This window comes from Typopeltis vanoorti, chromosome 14 (genome assembly GCF_054136105.1).
Source record: "Typopeltis vanoorti isolate ZY-2024b chromosome 14, IOZ_Tvanoo_1.0, whole genome shotgun sequence".
Lineage (NCBI taxonomy): Eukaryota > Metazoa > Arthropoda > Arachnida > Uropygi > Thelyphonidae > Typopeltis > Typopeltis vanoorti.
This window is the reverse complement of record NC_143562.1, coordinates 68,551,483-68,572,341: the sequence shown is the minus strand read 5'-3', so window position 1 is coordinate 68,572,341 and position 20,859 is coordinate 68,551,483. Positions and strand designations below refer to the sequence as shown.

Sequence of the window (20,859 nt, the reverse complement as noted above, 5' to 3'; positions counted from 1 at the left end):
ATTGTAATTCAAGCAAGATATTATTTATCCCTTATTTGGTATTATTTCCTTAACGTTATTCAGCCAATAGCATACCCGGTCGCATTTTCCAGGAAATTGGTGTTGCGTTTGACAAGGGTAAGCTTCGTGTAAATTTAGTTCAAGGCGACACTAAATTAAAAGTGTTTGTAGAGTTGAATCACTGTTTTAAGAAAATACTTAGAATATACAGTTTCTACACTTGGAAAATACTGTAGAAAATACATTCTTTTCTCTGATCATTATTGAATATCGATGTTTCTCAGGATGACTCTTTCACACAACAGTCTTTGTTATTTAATGATCGCTCTCCTTATTGTCATATGGCTTGTTGTGAAGTTCATCAGAATCCATCAGTGGCTAAATATCCTCTCAAGCATTCCTGGACTTAGAGGACGTTTTTTTATTGGAAATTCAAACATATCTGTGTCATTATGGTTTAAAAGATATAAACTTCATTTTAATTCCGGTAAGTTTTGGTATCTTTGTTCATATTTAATAATGTTTTATGCCAGTTAATATTTTTTTCATTGGTATAGGTTTCATTACTGTAACTTCTTGCTATTTTCGTATTTGAGTTTTGCATTTCCGTCGTACTTAAGTTTCATTATTCAGTATGAATTGCTGTATATTATAAAATTTCATGTAAAATATAATTAAATACAGCACAAAGAAATGAAACGAAAAAACACGGAAAAGCTACAACAGATTTTTTTAATTTATTTATAAATAATAAATTATTATTTATTTATTATTAATAAATAATAATAATTTATTATTTATTATTTATTCATTCCTACTACAGAAAACAACGCATACATAAACCTCCTAATGAAACTGCCTTTCTAAAAAAAAAAAAAAAAAAAAAAATTTCTAACAGAAGAAATTGACTGTTCATCTAGAAGGAGTGTTTGCAACTAAACTTTATCGACATCGCTTACTATTATACAAGTGTCAGATAGAGAAGTTTACATAGCAAAGAAGTTTACATTTACAAAGAATGTGTTCAACACATTCTTACAGTCCCACTTTAAACTCACCTGACTTTTCTGCTTCCTCTTTCATTCCGTCTGTCTCGAAAGCACCAATTTTCTTCATAAAATGTTCTTCGGCAACTGCAACCTCTCCATAACTTGTTGAAGAAAATATAAACAGATTCTTTCTTCCATGATTGCTGCATGAGCTTAAAGAATCTTACCTTGCCCTGCCTCCTATATCCTTGATAACACAGAGGAAAAGAGACCACTCTTATCAATGTGATATTTACCTACACGCTTCCGAGGCCCACATTCAAACATCACACGGAGTACTATTTCAATCACTGAAATAATGTCCACCATTTGTTCGTTTCCTTTAACCGATTAAAACGAACAAAGCAAAACAGAAAACGGAATAATCTGTTCAACATTTTCTTACAGTCTCATGTTAACCTCACCAGACTGTTCCTCTTTCGTTCCGTCCGCCTCTATTCAATCGAAAGCACCAACTTTCTTCATAAAACATTCTTCTGCAACTGTAACCTCCATGTCTTGGTGAAAAACATAGAAACAGATTTCTTCTGCCTTGATTTTTGCATGAGCTGCGCACCAGGGTAATATATTCTGCAAATCTTGTGTCGTATTTATCTAAAAATATATATAAAGGATAAACTACATGAAGCGATGAACCTGATTAAAACAAGACTCCGATAGGACTGACACTGAACTAGTATCATACCTTATCAGACCATGGAAATATTTGTCTAACGAGGAGTTCACAGGTTTACCTCTTGGAACAACTTTATCGTGTATTCTCTCTCTCTCTCTCTCTCTCTCTCTCTCTCTCTCTCTCTCCATTTAATCCATAAGTAATAGTGTTATGCTTCCAGGGATGATCGGGATTCCAACAGATTGATAAATTATAACATTCCCTGAATAAATTATTTCCTGCCACAAGGTGATAGTAGCTGGTTATTTTTTTCATATTTATTCATTGTGGACACGCTGTATCGCGTTAAAAATGATGACAGATACAGCTTACTTTCGCTACGTGACGCAAGATGGGATGTGCTTGGTGTACAGATAGAAAGCAACACGAAACAGTAGAGATGGACTAAGAGGATGAAAAGGTTCCTTTCTTTGAATTATTGTACTTTCGTTGAATTTCAGAAGAGGTATGACTTTCGTCTCTTGTTACACAACTCAAAATATTCAACTCTCTTGGTTTTAGAAGTAATCCATTGATTTATATTCACAGAAAAACAATTCAGTTATGTTTCAATTATTTATATTTAATAGCAAATAATTTTTATTCAGCTATTCATAGATTTCTCTAAGAACTTTATTGTGAAGTAAGTGTTATGAAAAGTATGGCAGTAATGGCAGTTTTCCATTTATGGCTACCGTTCTTTCATCAAGATTATTCAATAGCATCAATTAATAATACTGGCTAAATATGCAATGACAGTACATCGAGGTAAAATGCCTTCACGCGGCCGATGTTTTTTCTATGTTGGGTAATGATAAATCATTGACTATTAATGCTAGTTCATTATGCAGCAAACACAAAAACAAAAGATGGTTCTCGCCAAGTTTATTTCTTCAACAATAGACGCTGCAGTACAAAGTACACAAATTTCAACTAGTATTTATTTCACATACCACGCGTGTATGTTTTACAGTGGAAGATTTCACTACTTGCTTTTAAACGGTTTTGATAGCCTTAAGAGTTGCTTAGAAAAGTATTGGTCAAGCACATTTGGCAACTTTTAGCGATAATGACTAAAGCAGATATGTAAATATATTGGAAAACTGTAGTGTAATTAAATTATCACTTGCTTAGTTCAGGCGTCCAACACCTAACGGAATACTTGTCTCTATATAGTATTTATATGGAATCGAATAGAGTCTGACATCATTATTATTATTATTATTATTATTATTATTATTATTATTATTATTATTATTATTATTATTATTATCATCAACGATAACTTCTAAGGCCGGAAAACAGGCCACACTAGGCCTAAATCCTTGATATGCATCATGATGATGATGATTTTTTTTATCATATAGATTAATATTATTACAGTATATAAAATGATAAAATTTATCTTTTGGGAACATACAGACAATACCGGCTTTATATATACCACAATCTCAGAACATAAATACTAACAGCAAAACACTTATGTCACTATGCAACTATGCTAAAATACTCACCCTACACACCTTAAAACGTAATGAAACACAATATATTAGTTCAGGCTTTCTAGTTCAGTAACTCGTGATAACATTCCAATTTATTGTATGTGAGTGGGTCCTTGCGTTTCTTGTGTGTGTGAATGAATTTCTCATCCTACGGCAGTAGTGAACATCTGACCTATCAAACATCAGCCTACGTCCATGACAGCAATCAAACCAATAAACAAAAAATAATCGATGTCATCTTCAGATAAGCTTAATAAAAACCTCAAAGAGTTGTAGTTTTAAAATTAGACCATACAGCTGACATCTCCCCTACAGCATAATGACATTCAGACCCTAAATGAAATTTCCAGGAGGACCAAAAAAACAAGGCTTGCCACGACCCACACCAGTCGTAGTTCGTCTTAAAAGCAAGTCCACAAGAGACAATCTCATAAAAGCCAGCAGAGTGAAAAAAAACAGTTGCCAAAAATTTGAACGCGTTGCAAGACAATACACGAATCTTCCTATCTGAATATTTAACACCATTCGACTAGAATCTGTTGTACCAAGCAAGTAAAGCAAAAACACAAACAAATTACCAATTTTTGTGGATCAGAGATGCCAAGATATTCTTGAGGAAGTCACAAACTTCAAAGTCGATACAAATTAAAAGCTCAGAAGACATACTTAAGCCATTAAAGAAAAAAAAATCCTAATTACATCAAAAAGAAGACTACAACAAAAAACTTAAAGTGAACCAACAGACAGATGTAATAACACTAAAATATATCAGCAATTTCACTTCGATCAGACCTCTCAAATATCAGCCTACCTCCAACACTGCAAACAAATCAATAAACAATAACTCATTCGAACATCCTCAGATAAGCTTACTAAAACGTTTCGAGGGTGCAAGCTAAGACATCACATCTCAACCGATGACATCGCTTGAATACATTAAAGTTAAAATTGGTAATATATATGTAAAAATGCAATCTTATTCAACCGGAAAATTTGAATGAATTTTCTTGTTTGAAAAAAAAAAAAAAAGAACAATATATTTTGTAAACGCGTCATAAATAATCATAAGTTGAATAATAAAAATTATTGAATTTTTTATAATAATTTAATTTGGAAAATGAACCATAATCTGCAGCACTTAGTTGCAGTACTTTGTTGGAATATCATTTAAAAAGATTATTGCATATATGTAAATATTTTGAGAGTAACAAAAATGTTCAAAAAGTATTAGTAGTAATAGCAGCAATAGCAGTGGTATCGAAATATATGAAACATTAATATTTTCCCTCGACAGTTTTTTAGGTGCTAAAAATTTATTACGAAAATTTAAAAAAAAAAAAAAATACATAATAAATGCAAAACTTCGAATTTCTTTTAAATAATATGCACCTCTGAAAATGTGTATGAATGATTCATTAATGGGATGTTGTTTTTTAATCTTCTTAGAATGAAAACAGTATTTTTCTTAACTTAATAAATGTTTTATTATTTCTTAGTTCTTTTCCAAACCTTAATTGGTATAATTACACTTTTCAAAGTTAATGGTATTGTGATGCTTTGGCTTAGCTGGATTCCAATCATTTCTTTCTCCAAACCTGAATATGTTGAGGTAAGCAGTTGATTTTTCTTGTATATGACGCTTCGTCAATAAATTACGTAACAATATGTTAGGGAAATTTAGATTTCTTTCTTTCTTCTGTCCTAGTGGATATCGTATAATAGACCAACACAAACAATAAAATTCCTGCACTTGTAAACTGCAGCATGATAAGCTCAGCTTAAAAATCGTTCACCAAACATAAATGAGTAGCGCTGCATGGCTTAAAGTATCAGTTATATTATTGAACACAAAAGAAAGTTAATAATACTGGAGACAGAAAAAATTGAAGAATATGTAGAATATTTTTCTTTATTAGATATAATTCATCTATAAACTAAATAACTGAAAATAACCTCAGATGCAATAATAAACTCTGTTAGTTCATTTTATTCTTATTGATTTCTTTATTTATTTTCGAAATTACTTGTTTTCATTTTCTTCTCTTCTTGCTCTTTCCCCAGAATGCTATTAGAGTATTCAAGAGCTAGGGGTGAATCTTTCCTATTTTTCTGTGTCATTTCGTCTTATGCTAACAGTATAGTGCTAACAGGGCATTACCAAACACTGTAGCATAGTCAGGTCATCAAACAATGATCATACCGCATCGTCCTTCACACGGGTTACCAAAGGGGCGCGTTCGGGTTTTAGACAGAGGGACCAGTTCGAAAAATATGTTACGGTCTCCCTTATACATCACTCCTCAGCATTCTGCTAGAGGAAACTCAATCAAGGGGCTTCCTATTTGGGAAGGTGTTTTGGAGCAGCGCAAAGAAATGGTTCCACAAAAGGATGGAAATGGCAACCACAACGGCACCAGACTATGGCTTTAGGCAACTTGAACATCTTCTCTCTGACAGGGAAGGGGAAGGAACTGGTCGAGGAAGGCAAGCGCTACCAACTAGATTTAGTCAAACTTTCTTCGACCACGAAGAGAGGCTCTGGAACTGTTGACCTGGTGTGAGCCCGACAATGTCTGCTCAGGTAGGTGTGGTGATACTCACAAGTCCCCAGCTGTCAGATTGTGCTGCTGACTGGATCCCATTGGGGGACGGGTATGTCTGTTAAGGCGCCAGATGAAAAACCACGGCTTGGTTGTGGTGCAAGCCTATGCACCAAATCTGGGGGCAGAATTTTCTGCCTTCCTAGAGGAAGTGGATGCTTCTTTTGACAGGGTGGCAAATGGAATCAGTCCTAGTAATGGGTGACTTCAATGCACATGTTGTAACAGATTACTAGACCTGGAAGGATGTGGTTGGAGGGAACGGAGGCTGAATGGGTTGAAATTATTGGACTTCTGCTGTACTAACAGCTTGTCCATAATGAATACCTTCTTCCAGCACCAAGAAGTCCATATGAATACCTTCTTCCAGCACCAAGAAGTCCATATGAATACCTTCTTCCAGCACCAAGAAGTCCATATGAATACCTGGTACAGGGATACACTTGGCCAAAGCTCTCTGATTGATTTCTTTATAGTCTCAGAAGACCTATTTTCTTCAGTGTTGGACGCTCGTGTGAGAAGAGGGGAAGAACTGTCAACTGACCACCACCTTGTTGTGTGCACTCTACAGCTTCAGAAACCAGATGCTATCATCAACGCTGGTAGGCCTAAGCAGCTATAATGTGTGAAACCGGAGGCATTGGAAAATAGGCTTTGAGGAAGAAGTTTGCAGATGAGATTTCCTTCAGGTTCAAAGAGATTCCCGAGCATACTACAGATGTTGAGGAGGAGTGGGAGCTGTACACAACTGCTGTTCCCGCCTCTGCACTTTCATGCTGTGGCAGAAGGCAGCTCGGCATGGCGACGGGCAGTGAGAAAATAACATCTTGGGAACCAAGAGGTCCAAAAAGCTGTCTGGGCAACAAAGGAGGCCTATCAAGCATGGCTTAGGGTCAGGTCACCTGAGAAGCGTTTCTGATATGCTTAGGCACGAAAAGCTGCTGCTAAGGCAGTAAAGACAGCAAAGCAGAAGGCTTGGGAATCCTTTGGAGAAAGATTAGACTCATCATATGCAAATACAAACAAAGTATTCTGTCAGACCATCCCCTGCCTTCCAGGGAGGAAATTGTGCACAGCAAGGGTAATTAAGAACTCTGATGGTGCACTTTTAACAACCGAGAAGGATATCCTCCACAGATTGAGGGAATACTTTGAGAGCCATCATAACCCGGTTGACATCCAAGAGATACAGATCGGAGCAATGACTAGTCTCACAGCAGAAGAGGTCCAATTAGCAATAAAATCGCTAAAATCAGGCAAAGCTGCTTGGTGATGATGAAATTCGGCCCAAAATGCTAAAATTCTTAAATCGAGACAGTGTACTTTGGCTGACTTGAGTGAGTGAGGTGCCAGCTATCGTGACATCTCTCTGCTCAGCCTGCCTGGGAAAGTATATGTTAGATGCTTGGAAAGAAGGTGCAGGAACATAGTTAAGTCAAAGTTCCTGGAAGAACAATGTGCTTTCGACCTGGTAGAAGCACAACTGGCCAAATCTTCCCTTTAAGGCAAGTCTTTGAAAAATATTGGGAATATGCGAAGAATGTCTATTCATGTTTTCTGGACATGGTGAAGGCATATGATCGGGTTCCTCGGGATAAGCTTTGGCAGGTAGTACAAGAATATGGAATGGATAGCCAACTATTAGCGGCCATCAAGTCCCTGTATGAATGCCTGGAGTTTTGTCTCAGGGTAAAAACAAAAGCACAAAGTCTGAACCTTTCATAGTCTCCGTTGGCCTCCACCGAGGGTGTATTCTGTCACCCCTCATTTTCATAATATTTATGGACTGGATTGATAGGCACAGCCAAGGCAGCAGGTGTGTCAGAATTGGAAGATATAGCATTGGACATCAGCTTTTTGCAGACGGTCTAGTTCTGCTTAGCTCTTCCACAGATGACCTCCAGTGGACCCTGGAGAGGTTTGTAGCTGTTTGTGCAGAAGCCAGAATGAAGATCAGTGTGGCCAAAACTGAAACATTTATGGTCTCAAGACAACCATCCCAGTGCACTGTACATGTGAGCGGAGTCCCAGTGAGAGAGGTGGAGAAGTTTAAATACCTTGGGTCCATATTCACAAGTGACGGAAATTGGGATGTACAGCTAGATAGTCGGATTGGCTCAGCAAGTGCAATATTGCGAGAGCTTGGCCGTTTGGTAGTATTGAAGTGGGAGTTAAGCCAGAAGGCAAGCTGGCTGTCTTCAATACAGTCTATGTCCCCATCCTCACCTATGGTCATGAGAGTTTGGTAATGTCTGAAAGAATGCGGACACAAATCCAAGCGGCTGGAATGAGGTTCTTTGTAGTGGTTACGGGGCTGACAAGATTCGACAGAGTCAGAAGCTCTGAAATTTGGGAAACCCTCAATACTCAACCGTTACTTCTCTGTGTTGAGAGATCACATTTACGTTGGTATGGGCACCTAGTCAGACTGCCACACGAAAGGCTCCCCCAGCAGGCCCTCTTTGCCAAGCCGGAGGGTGGGGGTCAAGTGGAAGGTCAAGGACTCGCTGGATAGATTATATCCAAAACCTTGGGTGGAGACGTTTGGCAGTCCCACTAGAACACTGGAGCTTGGTGACGGAGGATGGTGACCACTAATATATATATATATATATATGTTTCATGCACACATATATTTCATAATGCACAGCTGAAAAAAGTCAACCGAGACACCCTCATGGACAAGTTGCCTCGTGCAATGTAACGAGTCACGTGTTGCATCCAGTATAAATGGAGGAATATGATGATCTCTAGTCAGTGAAACTGTGTCTGGGTGCAGTGGCTGCGAGAAGGGAACTGACAGAGTTTGAAAGACGCATAATGATAGAATGCCATGTTGCAGATCTATCTGTTAAGCAAATTGTTGAAAAATGCGCTATCGCATTATATTGATTGTTGGCCTGCACTATCGCAGGTCAACAATCAATAATACCATACTGAGATGGAAGTGCAGAGAGTCAACTGCAAATGCTGCTGGCAGTGGACGACTCACTACACTCACTGCACGCGATAGTAGGGTGCTACGAAAGATATGTAAAATCCGCTATTCTTCTGCCGACGTTGAATGTAGAGTTCAGGGTATTAACTGGATCCACAAATGTTTCAGTTTTGGCCACACTGATCTTCATTCTAGCTTCTGCACAAACAGCTACAAACCTATCCAGGGTCCGCTGGAGGTCATCTGTGGAACAGCTAAGCATAACTCACAACTTGGGCTTCCGTGGTAGAGCCGAAATATGCAAGCCCCCACATTACAAGAACCAATATGCAACATCTTCAGTGATACAAAGAGCATATGTGCAGTGGGAAGAGGAAGTTTGGAAAGCTATGTTATTGAGCGACGAATCAAGTACACCCCTACACTGAGCAGATGGACTGGTGTGGGAATGGCATGTTATCGGTGAAGGTCTCTTACCAGGGTGCGTTTGGGAATTTTGGGAAATAAAGTTGGATTACAACCACTAGAAACCGGTTTATCTCACCTTCACTTGAAAAGTCCTTATAAAATATCATGTTATCCTAGGCTAGACGCTAACGAAGTTATTACCATGCGAAACTGAATATCGCATTGTTGTACCTGAAAACAAACTGCTGAGACGCACTATATTTTCTTCAGATATAGAAATCTACTTATGTAGCAACTTCTTCATTAGAACATATTCGTACTCATTAATGAAAAGGTCTGTGTAAACCCTGTAGTGGTTACATGTTAAAATTACACCGGACAAATTACCCGGGATAAAATTACACTGCCAAAATTACACAAGGAAGAAATTACATATAGATAAAAATACACTAAGAAAAAGTTACACAAATTTGAATATTTACAACGAAGTTTTTTACTTTAGAGTTTTTAAATTTTTATGATGAATTTTATATTTATTTTCAGATGACATTTCCGATAATTTTGTAATACTTTATAAGACCTACCTGTTGACTTTAATTCGATTAAAATATTATTGGTATTTTGTTGTCAAATTAAACACATAAACTTTCTTAATATTGCAAAAATTACTTTTATTGTAAAAAAATAATTAAAAACAAGCACTAAGTCATATAAGCTATACAACGTAAAAAAATCCAATCGTCTATTAGAGTCGTAATTTTGTACAATACATGAAATACGTTGTTTTAACGAAATGTACAACTTCTAAAAATGTTTCTAACACGTCTTCTTCTGGTAAAAATTCAAGTGATTGTAACATTTTAATGTGTACTGCAAATGACTGATTGGATTCATATAGAGATTTCAGTCCCCATCATTTACTTTGCGTATAATAGATTGTGATAAGTGGAAAAAGCAGCCACCAATTTCGATGTTTTCAAACACGGCACGGAAAGCATTCATTGCTGATGTTTCAAAATCGGTCAAACTTTTTCGAGGTCGTGCTTGAAGAATTTTCTCCAGTAACATGTTCAGCATCTTCACGTATATTTCTTCCTTTTTCCCTGGTAAAAGAGCCAGTAGACAAGGAAAAGCGACGCCTGTTGAATCATATTGGACATGGACACTGTATAACTGATAATATATTTCTAGAATCACTTTAAATGTACTATTTGCTAGCCAAAAATCGTTAACTACAGTTGATCTAGAAGAGTCTTGTGACCAATTAGTATTATACGTTCTGGATCTTCTGCCCCGGAATCATGAATAATCCATTTAGAGTACTTCTCTGGTATTTCAAAACTTTTGTTATCTGGATTTGACGGAACGTTTCCGATTGTTTTAGCTTTGGATCTATTTAATCGCCCCGTCATGGAGCTCTCTTCGGTAGGCACATTTTTAATCCATCTGATACAGTCACTGAACTGTTAGTTATAATTGCACGAGCCGTTGCGCCTGGATTCGACATTTTTCTTTTCATTTGATTTGCAAGTTGATGAGCTTCAGATTCAAAAGTCCTATTAACATGACAGTGTTCTGAAGACTCATGGATAATCTTGTTGTCTCTGGTATGGAGCAGCGATCGACAATGTAAAGTTCTAATCTTTGCACAACGCCAATGAATAGTTCCGATAGCAGTTTCACGGTGACGAACAAACTCGAATCCTTTGTAAATTATAATTTGACCACCTTTATTAGTAACGTCGTACTGAAAATCAGTCATGGGTAAATTAAAAATTAATTTAAAAAAATTAATCATGAAATTTATTAACTCGCACGTTGTACACTAGTTGTATTACGAGTCACTAAACTAGAACTGAAGAGTGTAAGATAAAAATTTATTTATATACCTTCACCCAAACAATTCTTGAGCAGTTCATGGTGATTAACAATTGTCGATTGGTTTTCCCTTAGGAAATTATTCCTGGTAAATCTGAGGTAAGTACTAATTAGGATAGCTAATCACTACATCATTTTGAGTTTCCAACTCAGCCACCTCCCTAATCCCCTTGCCCAATCTGCACTAGTGATTTACCCCTTGCTGGTTATAAATTTTGTACAATTTTTGGTAAATTTTATTTTATGTGTAATTTCTGACTGGCGTATTTTTGACTTTTATCTTTTTTTCTTAGTGAATTTTTATCTACGTGTAATTTGTTGTTTGTGTAATTTGTTGTTTGTGTATTTTTTTCTTTGTTTTTTCTTCCTTGTGTAATTTCTTAATTTCGTAATTTCTAAATTACTTGTGTAAATATTTTCCTATTTTTCCTTTTAATTTTTTTCTTAGTGTATTTTTATCTTTGTGTATTTTTTTGTTCAATTTCTTAATTTCGTCATTTCTTACTTGTGTATTTTTCCTTTTAATTTTTTATTAGTGTATTTTTATCTATGTATAATATTTTCTTTGTGTAATTTCTTCCATGTGTAATTTCGTCCTCGTGTAATTTTTGCAGTGTAATTTTATCCCGTGTAATATTTTCCTGTGTAATTTTGTCCTGACACGCCCGTAGCTAATGCTTCTACTACCATGATACTACAGAAGATAGTCCGCTATAGATATCTTGACCAATACTCAAGATTTTATCACCACCGTAAGAAAATCGATGAAATCACTCAGCATTTCAGACAGTATTACAACAGTTACTCTTTTCAAACACAGTCCGCGCAGTTAGCCTAGTGGCTTTGCGCTTCGCAACCGTATGTCTGGGGAAGGAGTGTCCCAGGTTCGATTCCCGTCGAAGACGAGAGAAACTTGAGGATTTTCCTCAGGGATAGCCAAGTTAGCCAGTCTTGGGCTCAGGCATTAGGGTTTTTTACGCCAGTTTATCTGGTGTTTTCCATTCCGCAAGTAGACAAATCAGTCCAGTGAATATACGCTTCTACAGCCAAAACTATATCCTCCCGTTCAGCGGCAGACTAGGCGACAGGTTGGTTTGGAGTGGTACTAACAAGAAGTCGCATCTAAGTAACACGAGGATCCTGCATAGGAAGCAGGAATAACGCGTAGTGAGACAAGACTGTTTACAAACACCAAATAGCGACATACAAGATTTGTCTTCTGTATTCGTCGAAGACTAAGTGTATAGATTAGTGTAAAAGAGTTCCAACTGTACATTTGTAATAAAAGACGTTACTCAGGTTCCTCAAGTTCATGTTTAGGAAACATGATGTATTAATTTATTTTTATTTCAATCACCTCCGAAATAGTTCACAGTAGGTCTAATCTGAAAGCTAAAGATTGAGCAATTCTTGTCCACCATCACCTAATGACTATTCAAACATGTTCCAAACAACAGTGAGATTCGAGCCAACAGCCCCTTGCACGAAATATCATCACGTTTCATGGAAAAGAATAATAAAAATAATAGTATTTCTCGGGAAAGTGACAGTAATCATCGCCTGTACCATTGTATTTACGGACGCAACACCTAATCCTATGAAAACAATACAATTTTCTGATAAGTCTGCTGAATGTTTAGCTTGTTTAGTGGGATGGAACATTTGAGTCTCTTTTACAAAAAAACTCTGCCAAATCATGTAAGACTGTTTTACTCATTTTAGATTACGAAGATCGTAAAGTGCTTCTTCGTGTTGTAGATGGAATACGATCCTACGGTCTTACAAGAAAGCGATCCAGACGCTGAGTCTCAACAGATCGCAATGCGGTGGCTTCTCTTCTACGCACTACACCCAGAACAGTACTCAGTTCATCTGAGGACGATTTTCTACCCTCGGATACCACCTGAATGGTACGACGTAGGAAGTAGCCGCGACATAGTCTCAACAGCTGCCTTGTTGTTTCCGTTCTAGTGGCCTTATCAGCAGAATGATCGCACCGTACGAATACAACTCGGGCTAGTGTTACCTTTCAACGCGCGATGCATGGTATCGTTGCAGTGGCTAAATGGGATTCTGAATCAGAGTCGTGCAGTCATTATCCCCCATTAAGACATTCAACTCCCAATGCAGGTAAAGCATACCATTGCCATGCATCTAGCCAAAGTATGGTGTCAATAATATTATCAACCACATCTATGAAGCGATGGAGTTCGACACTTTGTGGAACCCGTGGCCTAGTTAGGGCTCCAGCAGATTCAGCCAGTCGAAAGATCATCGTTACCTGATTGTTCATACACGCTTTGATTCCTTCTATCTATCCTCAGTTAGCATACGAACTAGATTATCTTTTCTTATTTCGATTCCTTAAGCCTATTAAGGATCTTTAATTATGCTTGGATATTCATTCAGGTTGAAGACAATACTCACAGTCCGATTATGTCATGTTGACCTCCCTCTGTAACGAACTACAAATGTCAAGAAAGACTACTTTACTCATCTCTGATTGTGAAGATAAAGGGCTTCTTCGTATCCTAGATAGGATATGACAAAATAGTCATAGAAGAAAGGATTGTCACCAACATTTGTGACATAAATACCGCAATGGCTGAGATTCTTCAACAAAATTAACCAGAGAAATCACCTCAAAATGGGAATGGCACAGAAAAAGAAGAATTATAAAAGAAAAAAGAACGGTGGCATCAAAACCTGCGCATTTCTTTCTCCGTCTTAAGTAAGAGAAAGTACTTTTCAACTCTAACTTAAGCAGAAAACTGTAATTACTGAAATACATAAGATCCATAGTTATTGCGTATTATCCTTTGCAAACAATTGCAAATTTTGTAAATAATCATGATGTTGTTCTGATTCCCCACGATAAGACATACGTTAAACTAAAACACGAGTTTCATTAGTTATAGAAATAAAAAACGCGTATTTTGGGAAAGGAAGAGATACACTAGAATATGTCTTCTCATACTCATTTAATTTTATGAGAAAATAAATAAGCGCTAAATTAAATACAATTTTTCCATAAATATAAAACGTGTTGTCTTTTCCTGTAACTGTTATTTCTTATTTATTTATTTGCAGGTAATCTTGAGTCCGAAAACACGAACCCGCAAATCCTGGTTATATAGCTTTTTTAAACCTCTGTTTGGTGATGGTTTACTCACAAGGTATGAATTTATATTTCCTTGATTTCAATATATATATATATACATATTCGTAATAATCGCAATAATAATTTGAAATATTTACTGCTGTTTTAATTCGAATAATATAAAGTTTATACGTTTGTCTTAACGATGCAGTATATTTAAGAAATACCTCAAAATTCACCCGGAATAACTCAGTTTTTCTCTGTATTTCAGTGAGGAAAATAAGTGGAAAATGCGAAGGAAATTATTGAATCCTATTTTTGGCTATCAGATGATCAAGGATTCTTTGCCTATTGTCAATGCACAAACAGGTATACTGATAAAGAAATTAGAAGATGTCTCAAATTCAGAATGGGTCAACATCGTAAAGGTCACTGATTTATGTACGCTCGATATATTTTGCGGTAAGCAATATAAACTTCATAAATAATTCAAATCGAAAATTTAAATGTTTTTCCATAAATATAAAAAAAAAAAATCAGCTAACGCCTATTTGTTCCCGTATAGAGAATAGGCGGGGCCGTTTACCCTATCTAACTTATTGGAGACCGAGTGGGCAGGTCAATCTCCACTGGTAGCCAATCAGAGAGATAGCTGGGCCAAGGCTATCAATGATTCATCGGTACGCAGTGAAGAAGGCGGCAAGCTAGTGCCGCCATCTCGTGGTCCCTAACCCTAACACAATATTTTTAATGTCTGAAAATAGTGTGAGTTCGACGGTCAATTTTCTTGAGTTTACGGGACGAAAAACCCGAGTTTCCGGGAGAAAAAACCCGCTAGCCCGTGCCAGAGATCGACTAACTCAGGAACCGGTCGAAAAAAGGCTTAGAAAAATTTCCTCTAGTCGGCGACTAGATTTCAACCACCAAATCCTTTCTTCTTGCCGCCAAGCGCCGTAGAGGGAAAACGCCACTTCTACTGAGCTACACATTATTATTATTATTATTATTATTATCTGGCAACTCTGTTGTTAGTCTAACAATAAGTCGAAAAGTGTTGTTCTCCTCGGAAGATCAAGCGCTTTGTAATGAAATATGTAATTTCAAGTATCATAACTATAACCGTTGAACACAGAAGTGCAAATCTTTCTCTTTATATTTGATTTGCTAGTATTCAGCATTGAGAGAAATAGCTGTTTCCGTGTGGCATATCAGAAGGGTAGACTACCTAGGTAACCATCATATTGCAACAACTTCAACGTGAACTCCGCACTGAACATTAAAATGAAGTCTAATCCGAAGAATACCGATACAATCGAGTTTACTTAGGCATATACCGTGTCCTGCAACAAGTGCAGTGAATCAATATGTGTGAAGAAGAGGGTGGGCAATAACAAACAGGTTGCCGACAAAGTCTACACCACTAGTGCTCTGGAATATTTGAAATCGCCGACAAAATAATTAATTAAACGCATTGAGTGGCGATGTCCATAATGTCGTGAGAAGAAAAAATTGGTGGGTCAAAGAAGTGAAATGTTGCATGGTAAGCTCTTTCCTAATCTCACAATTACTGATAATTCGAAAATTTTAGAAGTACCACTATTACTTACAATACAACAATGCCAGGATAGAAGAATTGCTTGGAATAGTGCAGTGTGAAATTTTAATGTTTTGTAAATAACGGAAAAGCAGAAAATCTTAAAATCGAGAATAAATAACTTCTAAAAGAAGTAAAAATTCTCAAATTCGAAATGGAACGTCTACTGCAAAAAAAAGAATGAAAAGAAATGAACTGCAAATTTACAGAGTATCCAAAGATTGGACTGAAGATCTAGACTGTCGAATACACTCGATTGTACAACTGGCGTACCTTGCACAACCTCAAGCAATACTTCCGTAAATCAAGGTCCACAACGAAATGAAGAAAGTTCATCCAGCCAGTGATCACGTGTTTCAACAATAAAAGCGTGAGAAATCGTATCCTATCTGCAAGCAATAAGGCAAAGCGAGCAGCACCAGTCCTCAATGAAGGCAACCCTGAACTCCAATTTTGATGACAGAACACTTGAGCCCATATTCAAAAAAAATTGTACCCAGCAAGGAAATTGGCCGTGTGATCGACTCCTTAACCTCTTTCGAACGTGCCGAAAAGTAGCTGTTTGAAATCACAAATAAAGAGACAGGAAACAGCCTTAACACAAATATACAGACTCATATACTTTCTCAGATGCAAGCCCACTCACTTTCCTTCAAGAATTATTAATATGGCTAAATGATATCAACAGTCGCACAACAGATCGGCTTATACTAAAAAGTGACATTAACATAAATATCCTCGACCGTGGCTCTTCAACCACTAACATATATGTTGACATATTTAGGCAGGCATAAACCCGACCATAAACTCCCCAACAAGATAAGAAATGCTTAAAGATTCGCATTAATTACATCAACATACTGGCGCCTGTAACACATACTTATCACCAATATCGCTCATCATTACTTTATCGCAACTTCGTTCTTCAACACCACGATTGGATTCCCACATGCTGCAAATCCCCACCAGATAAACCGTAATCTACTATCATAGCAAACATTATTGATGATAACCTTATATAAAAACCACAGACTAGAGAAGACTACTTAACTTAAATGATCCAATAACTTTATACGACTGCTTCAAATTCCTATTTACAGAATTATATACACAAGCCGGCCATTGAATTCGAAACCTTTAAGATGAATCTCAACTTCACTTATGCAGAATATATGCAAAAATACTTCGTCAGGTGCGTCACCACGTATTCCAAAAACTCTTTAACCATGCTGATTGTCAGTAAATGTCAATAGCGTTAATCACAATGAGAAAAACAAAGCATCTTTCCGATTTGGATAAAGGATTTATTATGAGTGCCAGTCTGACTGGAGCCACGACTTTGAAATCAGCAGAGATGATTGGTTCTCAAAAGATGAGGTATCCCAGGGGTTTAATCAGTGGAAAAATAAGCAACGTGCCTTGTTTAAGAGGCGTAACCGGTGTCCTAAGATAGTCTGTCAAGAATGAGATCGTTGTTGTCTGAGAAGGCTTGTGTGCAGCAATTCAACGAAGCATTTAATGAAGGCTCTTCCCGATTCATATTCTCACTGAACTATGCACAGATAATTCAAGAGAATCGGCATTGGCAGTTGCATGCCTATAAGGAAACCACTGATTTCGGAGAAGAACCAGAAAGTTCTTCTAAAGTGGTGTCAGGAACACGTCATTGAACATGGGAAGACTGGTCAAAAGTCAGGTGGTCCAAAGAGTCATGGGGAACCTTGTCCTGTACCAAACGTAGGCAACAATGCTACTGTCCATCGCATAAGAATTATTCAACAGTAATTTAAAGAGCATGACAGCGACTTTCATCTTCCCTGGTCACCAAAAGCCAGGATCTGAACCCCATTGAAAAGGTATGGGATATACATGATTTGAGAGTTTTCACTTCTTTCCTCAACTCTTCGTTCTCGCGCTTAAGAATTTGCTGTTCTTCCATTACTGCTGACAGATCAGATTTAATAGCGTGCACAGATCGAAATATTTTTTGTCTTTATTTTATTGTAAATTGTGTTCGTAATCCTTAAATGTTTAATTTAGCTCCATATTGGAATTACTTATTTCTTTCACCGTGTTTTTAAAATAATCTAAATTATCAATATCAATAACAGTGAGGTCAGCAATTGACTTATCTTTCCATATTTCGCTGTTTTTTCCTGGTGATTGAATTTTGCATCTTAATTTTAATCGCCTTTGGGCAGCACCATTCCGTGCGTTAAATTAATCCTTTTCCCTTCTAGGTTGATAGCCTCTGTTGACAACCAGGGAAATACGAACCATCCCCTTCTTCACGCAGTAGCTTAAGGCATTTGTTGCATAGTGTTCGCGTGCGTGACGTTGACTGTCTCCACGACCTTTGGGATAGACATTCGTTGGGTCATCAACAAGAGGGTTCTTGATGTCGTCGTTCTTTGTCACGTTATCGTTGGTGAAACATGGCAGAGTTATTTCCACAGCCTACACTTCTGATATCCGATAAATAAAGGTGTTTATCTTAATGCTAACTACTAATAAATCGGATATATCGTTAAAGGGAAAGATTTGCACTTACTGATTCCAGCGATTACGACTGTTACGCGTTAGATGGCAGATTACACTAAAATAACTTAACTAAGGAGCATAACATGTACGCTTACTGTTATACTGACCACGACCACAGCTGTGGTCAGTATAATATAAATAATATAACATAATATAGTCGTGGACTAAAGGAACTTCATCTAAGCCTTTTTTGACTGGTTACGAATTAGTCTATGTCTAGCAAGAGTAAGCAGGTTTTTTCTCTCAGAAACTCAACAAAAGCGACCATAGAACTCACACTATTTCAGCCAACTAAAATAATAACGTTAGGATTAGGGACCACTAGATGGCGCCACTTGTTGAGCCATATCTTTCTATCTCTGATTGACGACCAATATATATATATATTATTATTATTGTCATCACATTCATTTTACCTTTTCCTATGAATTTGAAGAAAACAAAACTTTGATATGAAATTCTTAATTAAATATGGATGACTTGAAGATATATGGAAAATCGCACCGCAAATAGACTCTTTACGGAACACAGTTCGTAGTTTTAGTCAAGACATCAAAATGGAATTTAGTTTAGATAAATGCATGATTTTATGTATTAAACGATAAAAATCAATAACACTAACAATTTAAATTCTGATCAAGAGAAATGCAATATTTAAAAGGGATTTCAACTAACGAGCACTGTAAATACCTATGAATATTAGTAGCCAGTGATATTCTCCACTTGAAGTTAAACAAGGCTGCAGAAAAACATACCAGAAGAGTTAGAAATATTCTGAAAACTATGGATTAAACACAATTAGAGAGAGGAACTCTTGGGTCATACTAGTGATCCAATACGCAGCTGGCATAATAGACTGGGCAAAAGAAAACCTGGACAAAATAGACCGTAATACTAAAAAAAAAAAAACAAAAATGGCTATGCAGCAGACATTACATTCACGAAGTGATGTTTACTGGTTGTATCTTCCAAAGGAAATAGGTGAATGGTTTGTGCTGTGGAAGAAGAAGTTGGTTTAAAAAATTATATTGAGAATAGCACTGAGCAAATGCTTCAAGTCATTTCAGAAAAGAGCCTACTAAACGCAACAGGAAACAAAACCCAATTACGAAAAGAAACAGAAAAATAACTCGTGCGCTGGAAAAATAAATCCTTGCATTTCTTCAAGATACTGAAGAAAAATTCGACGTGAAGAAGACGTGGCAATGGCTAAAACAATATGAATATATTAAAAACAAACAGAAGGATTTATTCGGACAGTCTCTCAAAAACAAGCCTTAGAAAAATTCTCTACATCAATAATAACAGCAAATGCAAATTCTGCGAAAAAGAAGACTGTAGAACATCTAATCAGTGGCTGCAGCATGATAGCCTAAACTGGTTCTAAACATTGCCAATCAAGTGACTAAAATAATTAATTGGCATGTATGCAAAAAATATGGCTTTCCTACTTCTTATAACTGGCAGCATAAAATAAAGACGGTAATGGAAAACGAAAGAGCAAAAATTGTATGGGACTTCAGAATACAAACTGATCGGCATCTGGAAATCAATTGACCTGACATCACAATTATAGTTCATGGAGATGTTTGAATTATTAACGTTACAGTATGCACAACATCGACAACATAGAAATGGAAAAAATCACTAAATATCAAGATCTGGCAATCGAAGCCGGTCGGCTGTGGTTTAAACACACCACAGTGATCCCAATAGTTATCAATGCACTCGGCGCAATTTTAAAAAAAAATTATCCAACTTTTTACAAGAATTAAACATCAGCGAATTGAACACATATGATTTACAAAACCCAGCATTATTTGGAAAGTCCATATTTTACGACGTTACCCTACAGACTATTGTTAGATTATTGGTAGAATATGAATTGCTCTGTATCACCAGGCAAATTGCTGTTTGAATGATATGTTGTTTTGGCTATATATTGTTGTGTGAATAAAGCAGTAGTAGTAATAATAATAATAATAATATTTTTTAACATTTTTTTAACATTTTATTATTTCTCAGATAAATTACATACATTATATGTACACAATTATGCATAACAAATACTTTCTCGTACATAAAGTTTTTTTTAAATAATAACAATAAAATATTGTTATTAAATCAACATAATGTTGATTTAATATTAAATTCTCATGCAAAATTGTAAAATTAACCAAATGTTAAAGTATTTATGCCTCAAGTTAATAGGACTAGACAGCATTATGTTGGTGAACTGAAAGTCAACAAAGGTGGCGAAATCTCTACATCTGTCACTCAGATGTGGAGATTTCGCCACCAAAACTGAAGATCAAGACACTTGACATCGGTATGTTTACAGAGGATTTGGAGATTTCCGATCCTAAAACAAAGAACTTCGGATCGTATAAAAGAGGTCTTGAGAACCCAAGAAAGGCGCTTAGTTTTTTCTCTTGCTGCAGTTTGTTGGCCAGCTCAGGCTCCCAGGATTTCGTTGGAGCATGAACCCTAGGCAGGGGAAACCCAAGAGAGGCAGTTTATTCTTCGGAGATGTGTTTCAAGTAACAGAACGTGCCGGTGCGACCAGATACATGGCGCCAACAGTAGATTCAGTA

At 36.7% G+C, this 20,859-nt stretch overlaps 1 protein-coding gene across 1 annotated transcript in view; it reads left to right on the top strand.

Annotated features, from left to right (window-relative positions):
* Positions 1-285: 285 nt before the first annotated feature.
* Positions 286-20,859, top strand: part of LOC150099575 (cytochrome P450 4V2-like) — a 38,696-nt gene continuing 18,122 nt past the window's right edge. Inside the window, exons 1-4 of the mRNA XM_090403465.1 lie at positions 286-487; positions 4,703-4,815; positions 14,121-14,206; positions 14,402-14,592. Coding sequence (XP_090259591.1) covers positions 286-487; positions 4,703-4,815; positions 14,121-14,206; positions 14,402-14,592 — 592 coding nt within the window. The remainder of the gene's footprint in view (positions 488-4,702; positions 4,816-14,120; positions 14,207-14,401; positions 14,593-20,859) is intronic.